Source organism: Pygoscelis adeliae, unplaced genomic scaffold (assembly GCF_000699105.1).
Source record: "Pygoscelis adeliae isolate BGI_AS28 unplaced genomic scaffold, ASM69910v1 Scaffold223, whole genome shotgun sequence".
Classification (NCBI taxonomy): Eukaryota; Metazoa; Chordata; class Aves; order Sphenisciformes; family Spheniscidae; genus Pygoscelis; species Pygoscelis adeliae.
Genome location: NW_008824543.1, coordinates 140465 through 158036, shown reverse-complemented (window position 1 = coordinate 158036; position 17572 = coordinate 140465). Strand labels below are relative to the sequence as shown.

General features: G+C 36.7%; 1 protein-coding gene across 1 annotated transcript in view; it reads right to left on the bottom strand.

Moving 5' to 3' along the window:
- Window positions 1-1415: 1415 nt before the first annotated feature.
- The window catches only part of LOC103914987 (inactive N-acetylated-alpha-linked acidic dipeptidase-like protein 2), a 149483-nt gene continuing 133326 nt past the window's right edge, over window positions 1416-17572 (bottom strand). Inside the window, exon 11 of the mRNA XM_009321731.1 lies at window positions 1416-1614. Within this exon, the coding sequence (XP_009320006.1) occupies window positions 1416-1614 (199 nt within the window). The remainder of the gene's footprint in view (window positions 1615-17572) is intronic.

Genomic DNA, 17572 nt, shown 5'->3' with positions numbered 1-17572 from the left:
TAATGTTTCCATGGCAAACTAGGTAACAATACATTTAACGTTTCCATCAAATAAATTATATTTCAATTCTAAGTATCTATATAAAATTAATTTCTTAAGCTCTAACCCCAGAATCATCTGAGATTGTAAAACTCTAAACCCAATGGGGCTTAACAATTTCAACTGTCCATATTATTAATGCAATTCTCAAGTGTGTATATTATCCCCTTAGAGGTTAGGACACTGAACCCTCACATCCTTTCATCCACAGATTACTTCAGGCCAACAAGGTAATGGTGTGATTACAGCCTTTGTACAGGGCTTCCACCAATGCAAAACAGATTTGAGTTTTAGCCCTGCAATATGCTTCATCAGTTTGTGCCTTCAGAGGTGAATTCCTGGTTCTGCAGTAGGGAATGAATTTATGTTTTCCTTGTGCTTTTTTGACAACAGTCCAGGTCCCATATGCTGGGCACTACTGATGGAATGACTCAGCCTGGAACAGTGGGTGGTGTGGCTGAGTGGTGGAATCCCAAAAATATTCCCAGAACTTTGAGGTCTTGTTTTCATTTACTGCTATCTGGAAATTTAGGGAGACCTTGAAGTGGGCTATTTTGGTAATGTATAAGCTTATAAGGCCTGTAGCCTTAAAAGACTAGGCAGTTCTTTTATTTAACATAAAGAATCAAAGTATTTTTGTACAAGTTAACTACTGATTCCAACTTTTCAATTCATTTGAAATCATCACAAAAATTGTCTCTCCAATAATTACTAGAGAAAACAACTCTTTTTCATACAGAAATGGGATAATCAAAGTTTATATGTATTCTCAGAATTGAGGTATTTATTGTTCCATAGGAGTAAAGAAGTTGGATTGCACTGGTAAGGGTGTTTTGTGCATTTCCTGATTAACTCCGGCGCTGGATACCCAAGAAAATGCCACATCCTTCAACTACTTACTCTGAAAGGCGTAAGGAAGAAGATGAGTTTGCTGAGGAAGTTAAGAAACACAAGAGTACACTTAAGTCACATTTTTCTGACAGAGTAAGCATGGAAAGCTCACCTGGGTACGCATCTGGGGTGTCTCAGAACCAGGTCTTCAGTATATTGCAGGATGTGCTTGGTAGTTTGCAAGACTGAGCTCTTAGTCATAAAAATATTTTACATATAAAAATACAGCAGATGTCCTTCTAAAAATCATATCTTAAGTGTTTTTCTCTCTCATTATGTTTTATACATTCAGAAACAGACATTTGAGACATACCGTGAACAGTGCAAAAGACTGTTTTATATTTATAAAAACACACATTGCAGTACCTTTAAGAGCCTACTGAAAGAAAAGTCGAGAAAGGTTTCATCCTCAGAGAAATTCTGGTCCAAGTTGAACTTTTGTTTAGCGAGTTGTAAACAGAAGTCTTAGAATGCAGAGAATCCTCTCATTTCTTTCCAGCTAAGGTAGTCTCAAACACATCAAGTCCCGCTTTGAAGTAAACCTGAGCTGAATTGATGCTGTTCAGCACCTCTGACAAGGCTGTTTGAATGGTCTCATTTGACTGATGTAGTTTGCAGTGCTCCAGTGCCTCTAGCAGGACTGAAAACTGGCTTGTCCTTTCATCTAGTCTGTAAAGAATATTTCTAAAAGAGAACAATGGAGAATGGTAAACTTTTTACTCAAAACAATTCATCAGAAATCATCAAGAAACCCTGCAAGTATCAGCCACACTTTACAGATGATACATTTTATGCACAGTAAAGCTGACCCAGAGCAAACTGAAAGACAACTGCATATTTATTGCAGCTTTGTAAACTGCATCTGTTCATTATCTAGGTGTACATACATTGAAACATTCACAAAATCTGCCAAAGAAATCTCACATTCCTCTTTGACCATTCAAGATTTTATTCAAAATCATGAGCCTAGACCTACCACACCTCTCATGAAGTATTTCATGTCTCAGCTGGATTCCGTTTATTCCCCTCTAAAAAAAGTTTGGTTATTACCGTGGACCCTAGGCACGGAATTTTTTTTTTCCTATCTGCTCCTGTTATTTCACACTTCAGAGGTGAAATTCTAGCTGCATTGAAGTCAATGGTAAAACTCTCTTTGCCTTCAGCAGAGCCTTTATTTCATCAATAATCCTTTGTGGCATCAGAACAAGAGCAACCCATCTTTAATGTCAAATACTTGAGGAAGGAAATAAATGGAACGCATAGCTAAACCCTTATGAAACAAAATCTGTGTTTTCCTGTAATATCTGCAAGACTTTTTAATGGCTTGTATAAAAACACATGCAAAGGTAATGTCTGATCCCTTGGAAATGTTATCTGTACGAGGTGTTGAAGGCTCAGAATTCAAAGCTAGTCAGTGATTTCAATAAGAGTCTTTGAAGCAGGCTATAAATGTTATCTAAAAACAGGTGTAATCATTATCCTAATTAGAAAAGCATGTAAATATCACAAATCTCCACGCAGGAGCTCCTTTGTAAACAGAAGTGAGTAAAATTTGAAACAGGAAAGCTACATGTGATTTGGTGCAGGACCTTATCCTTAAATACAAGGCAGGTGTTCAGGGCAGGGGAGAAGTTGTTTCACAGAAAGAAACCAGCAAGAAAGCAGGACAACGTACAATACTCCGTTAGTAACCTAATTGCATGACAGAACAGGCCCAATGGCAACTCCAAATTAGTAATAAAACTGCCAAGCATCTACAAGACAGATGACCACAAAAGTGTATCTTACTATTATACGAGTCATCTAATTGCTAGTCTACAAGGAGGAATGGTAACGAAGTAGCCCAATAAATGACACCACAGAACATCTACAAGCTTCTGTCATGTTTTCCAGTTTGAAAAAATGCTTTGAATGAGGGGCAATGTTTTTCAAAGATATGAAATAACTCCTATCCTCATAACACAATTTTTCAGTTTTTAAGTTTTTACCTTCCTGTATTGGGTATACATCCAAAACCAGCAATGTGCAATAGGAATGGTAAGCTTTTTATCCCCTGACAGCAATACATCTAGCCATTTCAAGTGTTTTGCAATGCAATACATAGTAGTTTTAAACAGAGGAGGGAAACGGTTTGAATCCAACACTGCAGGAGAAGGATAGCTTACATAGTTTAAATAGTAGGTCATCACTGACCTAGATCATTTAGACTGAAACAGGCTAGGAGCACTTGCAAGAACAGCTCAGCGGGGACAGAAACCTCCATTCAAGAGGACAGTAACAAGCAGATGTGGCAATAACTTCTTCAGCTTGCACTGCGGCAGCCAGAGGACAACAACTGCCTGCTTCCTCACTTTTGAGCTGATGCTACTGTTCCTTGAGACTACGATGCAGCTTACACGCAAAGGTGACTGAAGTTACATTGCAGACTGTCCCTAAAGCGTCTCTGCAATACAGTAAATGAAAACTATGTATGTTGAGAACCAGATAAATTCTTGGTTCATTGTTTTTTAAGGATAGGCTGTGCTATGGGAAATACTGTAGTTTTCAAAGCAGGGATTGATTTTGCTCCCTCCGAAATCAGTTCAGGGACTCCTGCTGAGATCAGTGCGAGCAAAACCAGGCTTTTGAAGAACTCTCCTCTATCGTTCCCATAGTTCGCAGGGAGATAGAAGCCTGTTCACAACCCCTCAAAGCCCTTGAACAGCAGGGTCAATGCTAGAGATCATCACATTACTTTCTACTCTCAGGAGGCATGTGACAGCCCTATCTGGTTGCTGGTGGCTGATAGAGTTTCACTGAGCTGGAATTCTGCTCCAAATGCCTACAACACTGGCATCTTGATCTATATTAGGATCCCTCTATTCCTTTATTGGGGGTAATGTCAACTAATAAAAATGTCATAAGACAATAACCATCAGCACAGCAACACTAACTTAGACTGCTAGAAATCAGACTCTAGAGCGGATGACCTGAAGACTGGAACATTTGGGGACTGCTGAGAAAATGGTTGTGGTGAATAGGAACAGATCTTCTCCTATCCCATCTTCAAATTTGCTCTAAACATGGCACATGGGCTAAAAAGATGGTTTACCTTGATATACAAGGATGTTAATATAGTTTAACTCTACTGCTGTGATTTTGGAATCACAGGTGATTCCATCGTAAATCCACAGACAGGTGATCCACAGTAAAAGATAAATATTCCTAGTGCATCCCACCTGACTACAGTACAAATCAGTGCCTAATGAGAAAAGCTTAGTCCTTTGATGAATGAAAGAGACAAGCAGCCTGCTGTCATAATTTAAAAGAATATCTTAACTTTTGTAATAGTAATATGACTTCAGCATAGCTGATTGCATAGTATGACAGAACCTATTTTTTATTTTTATTTATGCAAATAATAATAAGTAACATTATATGGCACCTGTTTTTTCAGATTTTCTGCTAGAAATTCTCACCAGGGTCTTATGTTTTCCAATTACTTATCTTTGCTTGGCAAGCCATGCCACCTCTTTGTTGCACAAAATGATTTCTCTCTTTATGCATGTTCATAAAAGTCAATTTATACAATTTTACTTCTTATCTCTGTCCAAGCTTCATCAAATAAAAAAAATGGCTAGTCCAGTTTATTAGTTTCAAGCCTTTTCAAGTCAGGAAAGTGTTTTCATTAAAGATTACTCATGGACTGAAAAATAAAACCCAGCCATTTCATTGGCAAAAGATATCACTATGTGACCACAACATGCATAATGATACCAAAAGACTTTAATTTATACTGTGAAATTCAATTACTTAAACATTTCTTAATACAAATTGGTTTTGTAGCCTACACCTCTAAAACAACAATTCCAGCCTCTGGCCTAGTTGCTTAAGTATCTACCTTCATCTTTAACTATTTTGATCTTAGAAATGTAATTCACACACTCACCCTGACCCACACAAAACAAAAAGAGACTCCTAAAGAGAAAAGTGCAATACATTATTGATGACACTAATGAAATTACAACACACATCATCCATCTTAATGGGCTTGTTTCAACGACACGACAGTGACCTGAAAAGTGTAACACTGAAGTAGGAAACTTAATTAATAACTTCAGGCAGTACCATTGAAAGAGGTAAAATGGCTCCAAACAGATGAATCAGCCTTAGTAAACTAAAGCAAAGAAACTATAAAAATGAATTTTAAAAGAACCTCTTCTGTAACTTTTACGAGTCCTTTGCAGGCCTAGGAACATAAGCATTATTGATTGAAATAATGCCTTTAGAGTTAAATGCTGTTTTACGTTATCACAAATAAGGATGTAATGTCACCCCCACCAGATCAAAATGAATTTGACAAATTCTTGAATGAAAGATCACACTAAAAATATATTGACTTTAACACAACTTCAAGCTATTTTGGAGATTATATTAGAACAACTGGACAGTACAAGGTAAAACTAGATAACTACATTGTTCTTGTCCTGAAAAAAGATTTTTTAGCTTACAAGAAAAGTTTGTGTGTGGGTAATGTACAACACAAGCTGAATCATTCAGGTGCTTACAAATAGCCTCCTATCTAAGAGCTTACATTTGAGATTTTGGGAAGTAATTATTAAATCATTAGGACATGATGCCAAGTATACAGTCCCACATAAAATGAGTGCAGGCTTTCCCTGTGGAATCGCATTAGAATTGTTTACAGATAAACGCTATGGGCACCCTCTGTCTATTCCAGTTATAACACAACGTGCTGTGACTAGAGCTGCTTCAGGATCCTCACAAATTCAATTTTATAAATCCCTGAATTATTTTTTCTTGTACTCTCCAAGAAAAAAAGTGCACCAGAACAGGGATTCTATGCATTTCCCTTTTTCTTGATAATGTTCAGTTTTGAATGCACTTTTCTTACATCTAGGAGTTTGTTTTTATTCATGTTTGTAAAACATAAAATGTTATTAACTTGGCAAATAAATAAATGCATTCTAACAATAGTGCTTCCATGATGGGACTTCCAGTTCCACAGGGTATTTATTGTAGGACATAAAAATATTACCAACTCTTCCCTGGAAACTGCATGAGCTGATTTATACTAGTTCATTTACACTAGTTTGTACCTCAGAAAATTTTACAGTGAAGGTACACAGAAAGCTTCCCTTCTTCCTCTGGGTCCCTTATCCTTTTGATCTCCAACAGTGCTTCTCCTTTCCTCTCTTTTTATTTTTTAAACTTTTTTGACACCCACATACAATTATTTTATCTTACCTACTTTATTTCACAGCACTATTGTGGTAGAAGGTTTATAATTATAAAATTAGAGCTGCTAGCCATGTAAGACTAACTTTTATCAGGACAAAATTTATGTAGTGGTGAATTGTCATTACATGTCATTATAGCTGATCCAGAGGAAATGGATTTCTTCAATGCTCATTTCTTGCTGGATCCAACAGTGGAAGTCACTGGTTCTGGGGTCATGTGATCGAACAACATGCATGTGACCAGGGAAGATGGGGATATGGCAGCCAACCTTTTAGAGCAACTTAGCTGTAAATATCACTCTATTCCTTCACTGTCCTACGTTTCCACAAACTCAGCATGTCATATTTAAGGATTCTTCATTTGTAACGTGTCGTTCCTAACTTTTGTTTGCTACACATCCCATCCTTTTTTAAAAGCCATCAACTGCCTTCACTTAGTGCTCTCATTTATAGGACTGCAAACTGTTCTACTGGTATATATTACAGAAAGTGATGTATTTAAATCGTGTACACTCACAGGTGAAAGTCTGCCAGAAAGATAGGTATTTGCATGGTATCAGCAGTTGACAAGCTACAGGTAATCTAGACATCACACCTAAATCAAGTCTAACCAACTGAAAGGCATTTCAAAGGCATCATTATGTGACAGTGGTAAACCAGATAAATTCTGTCCCTGCCAGATGGAAATTTATCTTGCATAAGAGACAGGAGTTAGGACACCTCTAATTGAGTGAATTATGGCAAACGGAGGTTATGTAAGTATGCATTTAAAAAAATCCTGTTGGGACATGGGACTACAAGGAGGTAATTATTCCAAGTCTGAATTAATTTCTGAGAGGCCAATTTAGAATAGGGCTTGTTAAAAAAATAAATTCTGATTTAGGCAGCTCTGTGAAGTGTCTTGAGGCTTGGTTTGGCTTGACTGCCTGCCAAACAAACAAAGGAAAAAGAGAAGCCAAACTGGAAAGAGTTTTTTTTGATTACAGTACTTTTTTAAAGGTAATGAATGCATTGTCGTAAACTACACTAATCTCTTACTGGATTATCACTAAAGCCTAGCCCTAACTCTAGCAGAAGTTTCATCTTGATGCACCCTGCCAGCCTTAGATATTTGTTAAGGCCTTGAGTGCACTAATACGTCTTACTGTCCCTGACCAGCCTTACCTGGGGCCACTACCCACACCCCCTGCTCACAGGCCCAGGAGCCCCATTTCACCTGAGCCCTGGGTCCTCAGTCCCAGCCTGAGTTACATCGTAGGCATGCCTGTCTCCAGCCCTGTTGCTGCCATGCAGTCAGTTGATCCAGACCCCCAATCTGTAGACTACTTCCTGGCTTGACTTGCCTCACCATGGGCTTGCCTGATGACCAAGGCTCTTGGCTGAACCTGACTGCCACTCCCAGGCCTCCCATGCTTGCATCGCTTGGGTGCTATAGGCCTGGTTGTAGAGGCCACTGCCCTGCTGGCCGTGGTATCGTGCTTGGCTCCCCATCCTTTAGGGAGCAGACAGCTCTCACACCCCCCGACAATCTTCACCTGAACAGGTAGGTGACCCTATCAGACTTGACTCTATGAACACCCATCCTAACCTTACCTACAGACCTTCCCACCTTTAAACCTATCCTGGTGATTGTTACAGATTCATCTACTAGATTCCAATTTGCATGTACGAGCATTCAGAATCCTAAAAAGAAAATGAAAGATCTATTAAAGAAATCAAGCTTGAGTAAAGGTTGTTTGGGGAATTTTTTATGACCAAAACTCAACATTCACAGAAAACATTCACTTTCACTTTCTGTTCTGAAACATGAAAGAAAATTATTCTTTTGATAGTTGATTAATTACTGTCAACAGAAATGACTGACATAAAATAAAGCTAACTGAATGTTAATCTTGATTTTCTGATAATAGGACAGTGCTCTGTGATGGCTCGGAAAAGATTTCAAATGGGATACTGTATCTATGACAACCTGTAGCTAAACTTTTTCACTTTCATTAAATAATCAGTAATTACATCATTTCTTCCTGTAATTTTTTGTATTTTGTGGCTTATGATAGCAAAACAGCTTCTAGTATAATCTAAAATAACCATGAACAAATGGAAGCTGGAAGCCTGATGGAAGTTGCTAATCATAAGAGGACTGATGTTCTGGAACTGCCTCAAATAAGAATAATGGAGCTAAGAAGTCTGACTAGTTTAAAGACTGAGTTTGAGTAAAATCAGGCTTCGACAAAATACCTGTTTGCAAGGGCTGAACATCAACATTACCTTGCACTCACAGTTTCTCCCGTGTTGAAAATTTGCTGAGTTTAGGAAACTAATTTCTTTCTTACTTTGGAGTAAATAAGATCAGTAAGTAAGAAGAATCAATTCTACAGCTTCAACAGTACAGAATGACCTCACAGAACAGACGTGGAAAGAAAAAGAAAAACTAGGATGCATTTGTTCTTCAGAAGTTGCAAGCAATTATTTATCACTGCTAAAGAGCAGTCCTCTAATTAATTAGGCATGATTTTCTCTAGGGTTTTATAGAAATTAATTAAGTGACTTTATCTAGGAATTCCTGAAGAAGCCACAGAACACACTATCAGACTCTTTGCCATAGAGCTCTCAAACCCTATATGCAGCTGATGAGAGAATGATATATACTCCACAGAAATGTAAAAATTCCTTGAAAATCCTTCAATGTTTTTTCTGTAATTTCTTAGAACAAGGACTTGCATCTATACTTAAGAATGACGATGCATTAAACAAAATTAATGTAACTGTATTTTAAATCGTTATTTGCTGGCAGCAACTGGTATGAAATATACTTTGTTAAATTTCAAATAATGTAGCTGTTGGTAACAAATGTAGGCATGTTGTTCTTTGATTGATTTATGCTGCACTTGCTTTTCAAATGAAAGAAACATGCTTATGCTGAATAATTTGGAGGAAACTATTTTTCTTTTAAGGATGTCTCAGTCTGAAATATTCAAATTCAAAGCAGATGTGCTGCTATTTTGAAGGACTTGAGGGAAGTGAATTAATAAAATTATTTCCAAATGGCTCACAGCTGATGTTCTGAAGGCTTCATAGGGATTTTTATTTAGAAATCATGTAAAACATCCGATTCCTAAGGAGGAATACCATTTCTAAACAGAGCAGCAAGCAGTGTCCAGTGTTTGATGCAGTAAATTGGCTTGACCTTGATCTCCAGTTCTGATCCTGACTAGGTTTATCATCTTAAGTAACTCCACACCATGAGACGTGAGACCATTATCATCATAGCCAGAAAGGTCATTATCATAAGAGTTAACTATGGATAAAAAATTAATTATGTTGTAATACGTTCTTTAAAGAAATGCCTAAAGTTATATTTTTATTACCTTCAATGGCATGCATACACACAAAATTAACACTTTTTTTATCCCAGTTAAGGTAATTTTCCTGTTAATGATCTCACCACCAAATTTCTAAGCCCTATTGCCTTGGTAATATGTTAGTGGGCGGAGTATTACATATTCACTATTTTTCCAATGAATTCCACTTATTTTTGTACTATATTCGAGAAACGTTCCTGGTTAATATTTCAAACATACATGAGTGGGTGTTATCTGTCATGACCAAAAATGTGGAACCATATGTTTCTTGGATCTAAAAAATGTTATTGACCCTACTGTCTATAAGAAAAATGAAATAATGTATAAAATATTAAGTTTCTGTCATATTTAATAAATTCAAAATCTAATACTTTATATAACTTTCTGAGATCATAGGCTATTTTTCTCTGTAACCAAATATTCTTGGCCTATTTAGCACCATAAGCACAGACCTGAGTGAGATCTGCCAGCCAGGGAAATTGAATGGAAACTGTATCCTAATCAGAAGACTTGCTAGGCGTTGGCATGGCATGATAGCTCTGCCCTGAGCTCACTGAATAGCCCTCAGTGAAAGGATTTTTACAGTTAGCAGAACAACTGCCGTGAAATGGGCTAAAACATCTAATAAGGCCACCTATTCAAATAAATGTCATTATACAAAAAACCCAGGTTCTTTGCAAGGTCAAGACCATGCACATTCATGGAAAGCATGAGGAATTGTATGTCCTGGATGAAGTCTTGTCTTAAGGACCATCAACACTGTGTTAAATTACAATATACATAATAGTATTTACTGTATCAAACATAATGGGTCTGATGCATACTACAGGCAGAACTCTGTAAGTGTACAAATCAATCTAATTAAAAGGATGGAAGAAAATTCATGAGGAGTACATACAGGAAAAATAAACTAAGGTGTGAACACCCAGGATTACCATTCATACCAGGGAAGTGAGAAAGCTGGTTTCCAGCCATGACACAATCCCTAATTATAGTGGTTTTCTGCTTTTGCAGGTGTAATGAAAAGATTGCCGTGTTCCCTGTTTAAATAAGCTTTAAGGTCAACCACAATTACATCTCTGCAGATGGCTAATTCAGTAGTATTTATGCAGCAAATGCTCTTTAAATAGTAAAAATTTACAAGACAGTCATTACTTCATGGTCATTACATGTGCCGGTGATTCCAAAGGAAAACCCATTTGAATTGCCACTCAGATGGATCAGATGTTTTGAGTATGAGTTACACTCACTTTATTGTATCTTCTCAGTATCAAGAAAGGGCATAATTCAGCATGATTATCAGTCATGAGAAAAATAATAACCATAGCAGGAATTTGTAAGAGCATTATCAAACTAGTAATTGCTACTGATGTATGCTAGGATAAATGTGCTGCTCCACACATGGATGAATGTTGAAGAGTCAATATCCCAGCGGATGAAATTCTATCTATCTGGCCTAGAGAATAAATAACCACAGCGTTGTTCAATCACCCCCAGAGGGGCTGGGAGGACTGGGTCAGAACCCTTCCCAAAGTTGCCCAGTGCACAGAGAATGCTCATACTGCTAGAATATTGTTCCTACAGGTCCATCATGAATTAAACAGTTCCTACACTTTCCTAACTATACCTGTTCTGGGGAGCTGCACTGGTGGCAAAAGGTATCCTGGGAAAAGCTTCTTGTGCTACTCAGAGTTACAGCTTAATTTCAATACTACATTATGTTGATCCACTGAATGAGCAGATTCATGACTGTATTTTCTTCCCAGTCCCTCAAATCCCATTTTGAGTATCTGCACCATCTGAGTGAATAGGAAGTGATCTTAATTATGTCTGGCTTCTGGTAGCTGCTCAAGAGAGAAGAAAGTTCCTTTTTTCCTCCCACCCATGCTATACCCCCACGTAACAGTTGGGTACAATGTGTAAAAGGAATAGAGTGAATAAAATACTTTCAGTCCACCTTATATCAAGGTTGTTACTCCAAATTCTGCTAGTGAGTTGGATGTATCAATTTGACTCAAATTATGATTTTAAACTGAAACTAGTGTGCCAAACATGTTATTGCATTTTTTTAAAGACAGCGATAGCTATGTACGTGCTCTTAGAATCTAATGTTCAGGATTTGATTGGAAATATTTCTTAGTTTGTACCAACCTAGTTAAATTCACATCATTGCTTGTCATGCCATTAACTAACTAGTTTTTCTCTGGTTTTAGGATTAGAAAAAATAATCTGGCAGTTAAGAATTGCAATTATATTCTTATAAATGATTTTCTAATCAGCGGTGACTTGCAGAGATGACTCGGTCTATTCAGTTTTATCATAAAAAAAACTTTTGACTATGCTGTAAAAACTCTGGATACCAACTCATGATTGTCACCACTGTTATAAATCCTAGTCACCAGACACATGACATCTATTTAGAGAAGCATATAAACCAAGAACCTAATCCTTTCATTCAACATCTGCTACCAAAGACTGGGAGGAAAATCATCTTCCAAGTAAGCATTTACTAAAGATTTACCAAGCACTGCACAGCATCTCAGATCATCTGACAGCACATAGCTGCCACTGTTCACCTTTCTCAGGACACTTCTTTTTGCCTCCCCACATTCTTGGGAAGAACAGAAAACCAGCCTTGGAATAGTTCCTGTGATTTTCTTGCCATGAGTAGTTCTTGAAGTGAGATACAATGAAGCAAGTCTTACTGAAACTGTGTGTCACTTCTTCTGTCCTGAATATTTGAGTTCGTCATCTCTAACATACACTTGCATAAACTACAATCAGACTGCACAAACACTGTAGAGTTTGAAGGAAGAAGGTAGAAGAAAATGGGAAGACATTTTAGGTGTAAAAAAATATATTCGGACAAATGTGTATCGGAGAGAAGGGAGCTGAACAAGAACTGCAGAGCCAAGAAACACTGGTGAAGGATTAGAAAGTGAAACAAGTAATACCACTAATCATAACTCCATTTATAAGATGTGGAACAATTATAGAAAAAAAGAGAAGCAAATTTTGAAAGAGACAAGATATTAGGGTGAAAAGTCAGATACAAAATCACTGCTGTGCAATTAAGACGAAAATTCATTTATTCTGACTGAATGGCAAAATCTGAGGTACGCTATTCTAAAACCAGTACACAATTCTCTTCTTCTCCCCCAACATCGTTCTAATATTGTATTTACAAATTGCACATGGCAGATAATACAAGACAGAACATTATATAGTACTGCCAGTGCAACATGAATTGTTGCAGTATTTCCCACACTAAGGATCATCAGCACCATATCAAATCACTCTCTGCTCCACATAATACAATGCAGAAAAAAAACAATATTCCATGTGTTTGGCTCAGGTCAGTCAAAAATGTCTCAAACGTTACAACAAAGTATGTAGGTGTATTTTCTACTTGAAGCCACAAATGAAGAGTTCAAAATGAAAAAACTAATTTGCCAAGAGTCTATGCAATGAGACAGAATTACTGTCTTCTGTAGAAACTCTGGGCTAGGGTTTTTTTTTTCAGATGACATTGCACTACATGTTTACCCATGTCACTGTTTAAGATTAGCAGGATATTTGAATCTTTAATGCTTGTCCTCTGTAAAGCCAATGAGCAGCTTGTTTACACATGGAGATTTAAGAAGGACTTTTATTTTCCTACTAAACATATCTCTAGAAACTAGAGTCTTAGGGCATGTGAATTTTGACACCTGAGAATCTGCTGCAGTTTATCAGCAAAACAGAAATAAATCCAATAGACTCTGTACAGATGTCAGGAATGTATATAAGAAATCTCAATCTGAAAGGAAAACATTTGTTCTGGTGAACAACAAACACTTGAGTGGCATGAGATTAGCAGTGATGCAAATTACCTTTTTGTGTGGTGCTAAAAGCATCTTTTGATTGTTCTTTCATTTCATTATGGCAAATTCAGGGTGCACAATATATCATTACTTATAGCAAGTATTTTATTCAGTGCATTATAACGTACTGATTTGTTGTAATTTTTTAGCCTGATGAAGTGTTAATGTCACACCTGGGTATCGATGATAAAAAGAAGCAAAAGGAAGAAGTTTAACTTGCACAAATGAGCAATAAAAACTGCTGAAGGTCTTTCTTGAAAACACAGATTGTTTTTGAAATCGTTACTTTTCACCTACTTATTACTCAATTACATCTACTAGATATAGCACAACGGCCCTTGTAACAATTCCATAAATAGTGGTGATAGATGCATACAGCCTTAACGGACAGGATCACTTCGCAAGCAAAGATGAAACTCTTAAATGAAAGATTTTACACAAGTTGACTTTGATTCTTTTAAAAAACTGTTAAAAGAACTGTCAGTCAGCACATAACTGATCCTTAAGCAATGGCCCATTAAGAATAAAAACCACCTAACTGGAGCAGAAATGACAGCCTGAGCCCTTGTGTGCCTTTTTTGGAGTTTACTTTTAAAGACTGAAGATACAAACTCTGTTTTTAGTGACTCATTTAGATTTGGAAGTCTTGGTGGGAGCATCACAGGGTATTCTAGGAAACCCTGCATCCTTACTACTGGATCCATCTAGTATCAACAGCATCCATCAAATATGAAGACTATGTTGAGTTCTAGACATGGAGCTGAAGAAATCAAACGCTTTCAGAAAGAGAGGACATCTTATTGCACTGAGCGTCCTCTGCCTGACACTCCATGAAGTTTTCTTGATTATCTCATTTCTTTGCAATATTATGACTCATTGTTCGAATGCCACTGAAGTGCTACGCTTTTCAACAAAAAGACACAAGCTCTCTGTGTGAATACCCAAGGAGTCTACATATAGACTTGACAGATACATTAGGCTGACAGGTTGTCAGAGGCTGTGGTGATCAGCAAATATAAGAAATATAAAAAATATACAAAGAACGGGGGGAATGGTCTTACTCAGTGTAAGCACACATAAGATTTGAGCTCAATATTTACAAACACCACGAAGATACATGCTGTCTTGTTATCCATGGTATTACCAGTGTCAGTGTTTCGGTAGGTATTTTGGTAGAGGGAAAAGGATGCAAAAGCATGACAGTACACTTTTAGAATCTAAGAGTTTTAAGGATTAGCTGATGCACAAAAGACAAAGATGTTCAGGAAAGAGACAAAGAGGAGACACATCACTCAGCATGGATGCATTTGCCCGATTACCTAACTTACAAACATTCATTTACAGAAATTAATTTTGTTCTTCCTCAGAAGCCATGTAGAGATTTGGTTAATCAGTATCAGAACAGGTGTCAGTGAGTACTTCCTTGACTTTATCAGACAAGCTGCTTTCACTGTTGGGAAATCGCCCTTTGTCTTTGCTTCCATCGATGTTTATTTATGGCTGAAGCACCCCTTGTTTAGAATACAGAGATAAAGCATCTTCTCCTGTCCCTAGCAGGCAACTACATGTGCTTTACTGAATGCTGATGAGGGTAAGAATTTGGGTTTTTCTTAGTATATATCAGTATCTATAGAATCATCTTCTATCTCTGCTGAGGATGACCATCTCATTGAGAGGACAGTATGCTTGAGATCATCTTTTTGGTTTTTTTTCCCCTGTCTACACACGTTGCCTAAAGTAACGGAACCTCTGTTCTTACCTTAGCTTCGTACATGCCACTGCAGTGTAATCTATGGTTATTGGTACTAGTAGCAAAATATGATCATCAGAAAACATACAGAAATGTTCAGCGCTAGTATACGTTGTAAGAGTGGAAAGTGAGAAATGGCTAGAGGAAAGAAACAAACAAATTTCTACTGATTATTCCATTAAAATAATAACAACATATAAATCAGAAATTTATCAATATTATGATTATGTTATGAGAAGCAAAGGCAGATAAATGAAAAATACCAATAGCTATCCTATTTTGTTCCTAAACATTTATTTTGGAAATAGAAAGTCTACCCGGGGTTACCACTGGGAATCACAGCAATTCTTCAGGTACAATAAAACTCAGAGATTTTGTCCTAACCCCAAATCAAGCCCCAGGGCAACGCTTGCAAAGCAGGGTAATATTTCTCAACCTATTATTTTTCATTCTGCCTAAATTTCTGGATAAGACTAAAATACCCTGATGAAAGCTGTACTTGTATATTTCCAGCTCAGCTGGAAATAGAATATCATGGGGAAAGTATGCTATTGTCAAATTTTCAGTTCAATATCATCAAGTTCATGTAAGAATGATAATAATCCGAACTACAGTGTTTACTTATACTGTATTGAACAACCTGCCAACGTCAATCATCATTACTTAAATTTAGTCAGGATATCCTAATGTAATTATAAAAAAATAAAATAATTTGAATTCTGTTAGTAACTTTGAATAATTTTATTGCTCATTATAGATGAATAATGCATCAATTATGCCCAAATATTGCCCTATGACATTGACTGGAATGAGGCATCTTTTTTTTTAAGTACATATATATAGTAAGAGACTATAGCTTATGGCAATGAGTGTACAAACCATACAAAAAAAGATACAGAAAAGATGTATTAGTTCCCCTGTAGTGGACAAACACAAGTAGGTTGCAACCCACCTGCTGCAATAAAGCAAAAAATCCACCTTTCTTTTTAATTCAAGTTCTAGAAAAGAAAACATAGCCAGAGAGCTGTGAATTAGGACAAACACAAGCCTAAAAATGATGCCTAAACTTCAGCAAATTTGTCAAGTACTTTGATTGAGGTTGAGAATATGAGTCCAAATGGGTATACAGGAAGCAATCATTTTTTCATGAAGAATACGTGCTTTACTGTGCACACAAATTCTTCCTTCAGAAGGCTGTAAATTACAGTATTTATGGAATCTTAATGATCTAAACACAGTTGGAGCCTGAAGGTCAAGGCTGCAAACTGCATCCTAAATTTCTGTTTAGAGATGAAGCATAGTATTTATTGCTGCACTGCTTGTGCTGCTATAGTCAAAGGGCTGCCAACATTTCCATTATAAACCACTATTTCAGGGGTTTGTAACTTGCCCATCAATCTTCCAACTGGGATGAAACATGGCATACAAGGTCCTGGCTGTGAAACTGATTTTTTTGTTTGTTTTCTTTACCAAATTACAAAAAGAAAAGCTTAAAGTTATACAAGCAAAAAAAAAAAAAGAGGTACATCGAGTTTTTTAAGTACTTCTAGTGTTCCTGTGATACAATTATAGCTTCAGAACACAAAATAGATTCATGTAACTGCATCAATTAATAGAAGGACTTTCAATCCCTAAAAAGTGAAAAATAACCCAAATAAAGACACATTGTTAGGTGCTTTTTTTGGAAAGAAACTGTACTGCAGATTTTTAATGTCAGGAAAGGAAATCAGAAATCTATCACTGTCCTCAATTCTGTTTGCATTAAAGGTAAATCTACACTACAATTACACACCTTGGCACAGTACAAAGAATGCATTCTTTTTAATTATCTAAATGATGATACATAAGGTGTACTTTATTGTTATACACACCAGATGATGTTAGGTAAAATAGTTCAGAGTAAAGTAAAATCCAATGTTTTCCCACAAACTCTAAAGTAACCTTATTGTCTACTGTTAAATCTTGTATCAAATGTAATGAAATCAAGAGGGGAAAAATTACAAAGTTTTCACTTCCACACTATCTACTTTGCCAGTGTGACTACCGCGCTCTGCGCCAAAGTACTGCTGAGAGCAGGAAGGTGAAAAATTTAATTCACATTATACCTGCATATCTAGCAATTACATCTTGATGAATAACAAACTTAATACTGCAAGCACTGCAAGAATTTAAATATTAGAAGACCTCAAAAACCCCTGTTATTGGAATCCTAAGTTTTGGTATAATTTATTTTTGCAAATAAAGAACTGGGCCAGATTCAACAATGTGCCTTTGCAATGCAACGCAGACACATTACATTATGTTAAGCAGTTTTATGGCTCCTTTGCAACACCATACCAGTTCAGTCAAGAAAGACAGCAGTGCTAACCCTGGAATATTAGACTTTATTTAATCACATTTTGGGTTATTTCTTTATATTATAAATCC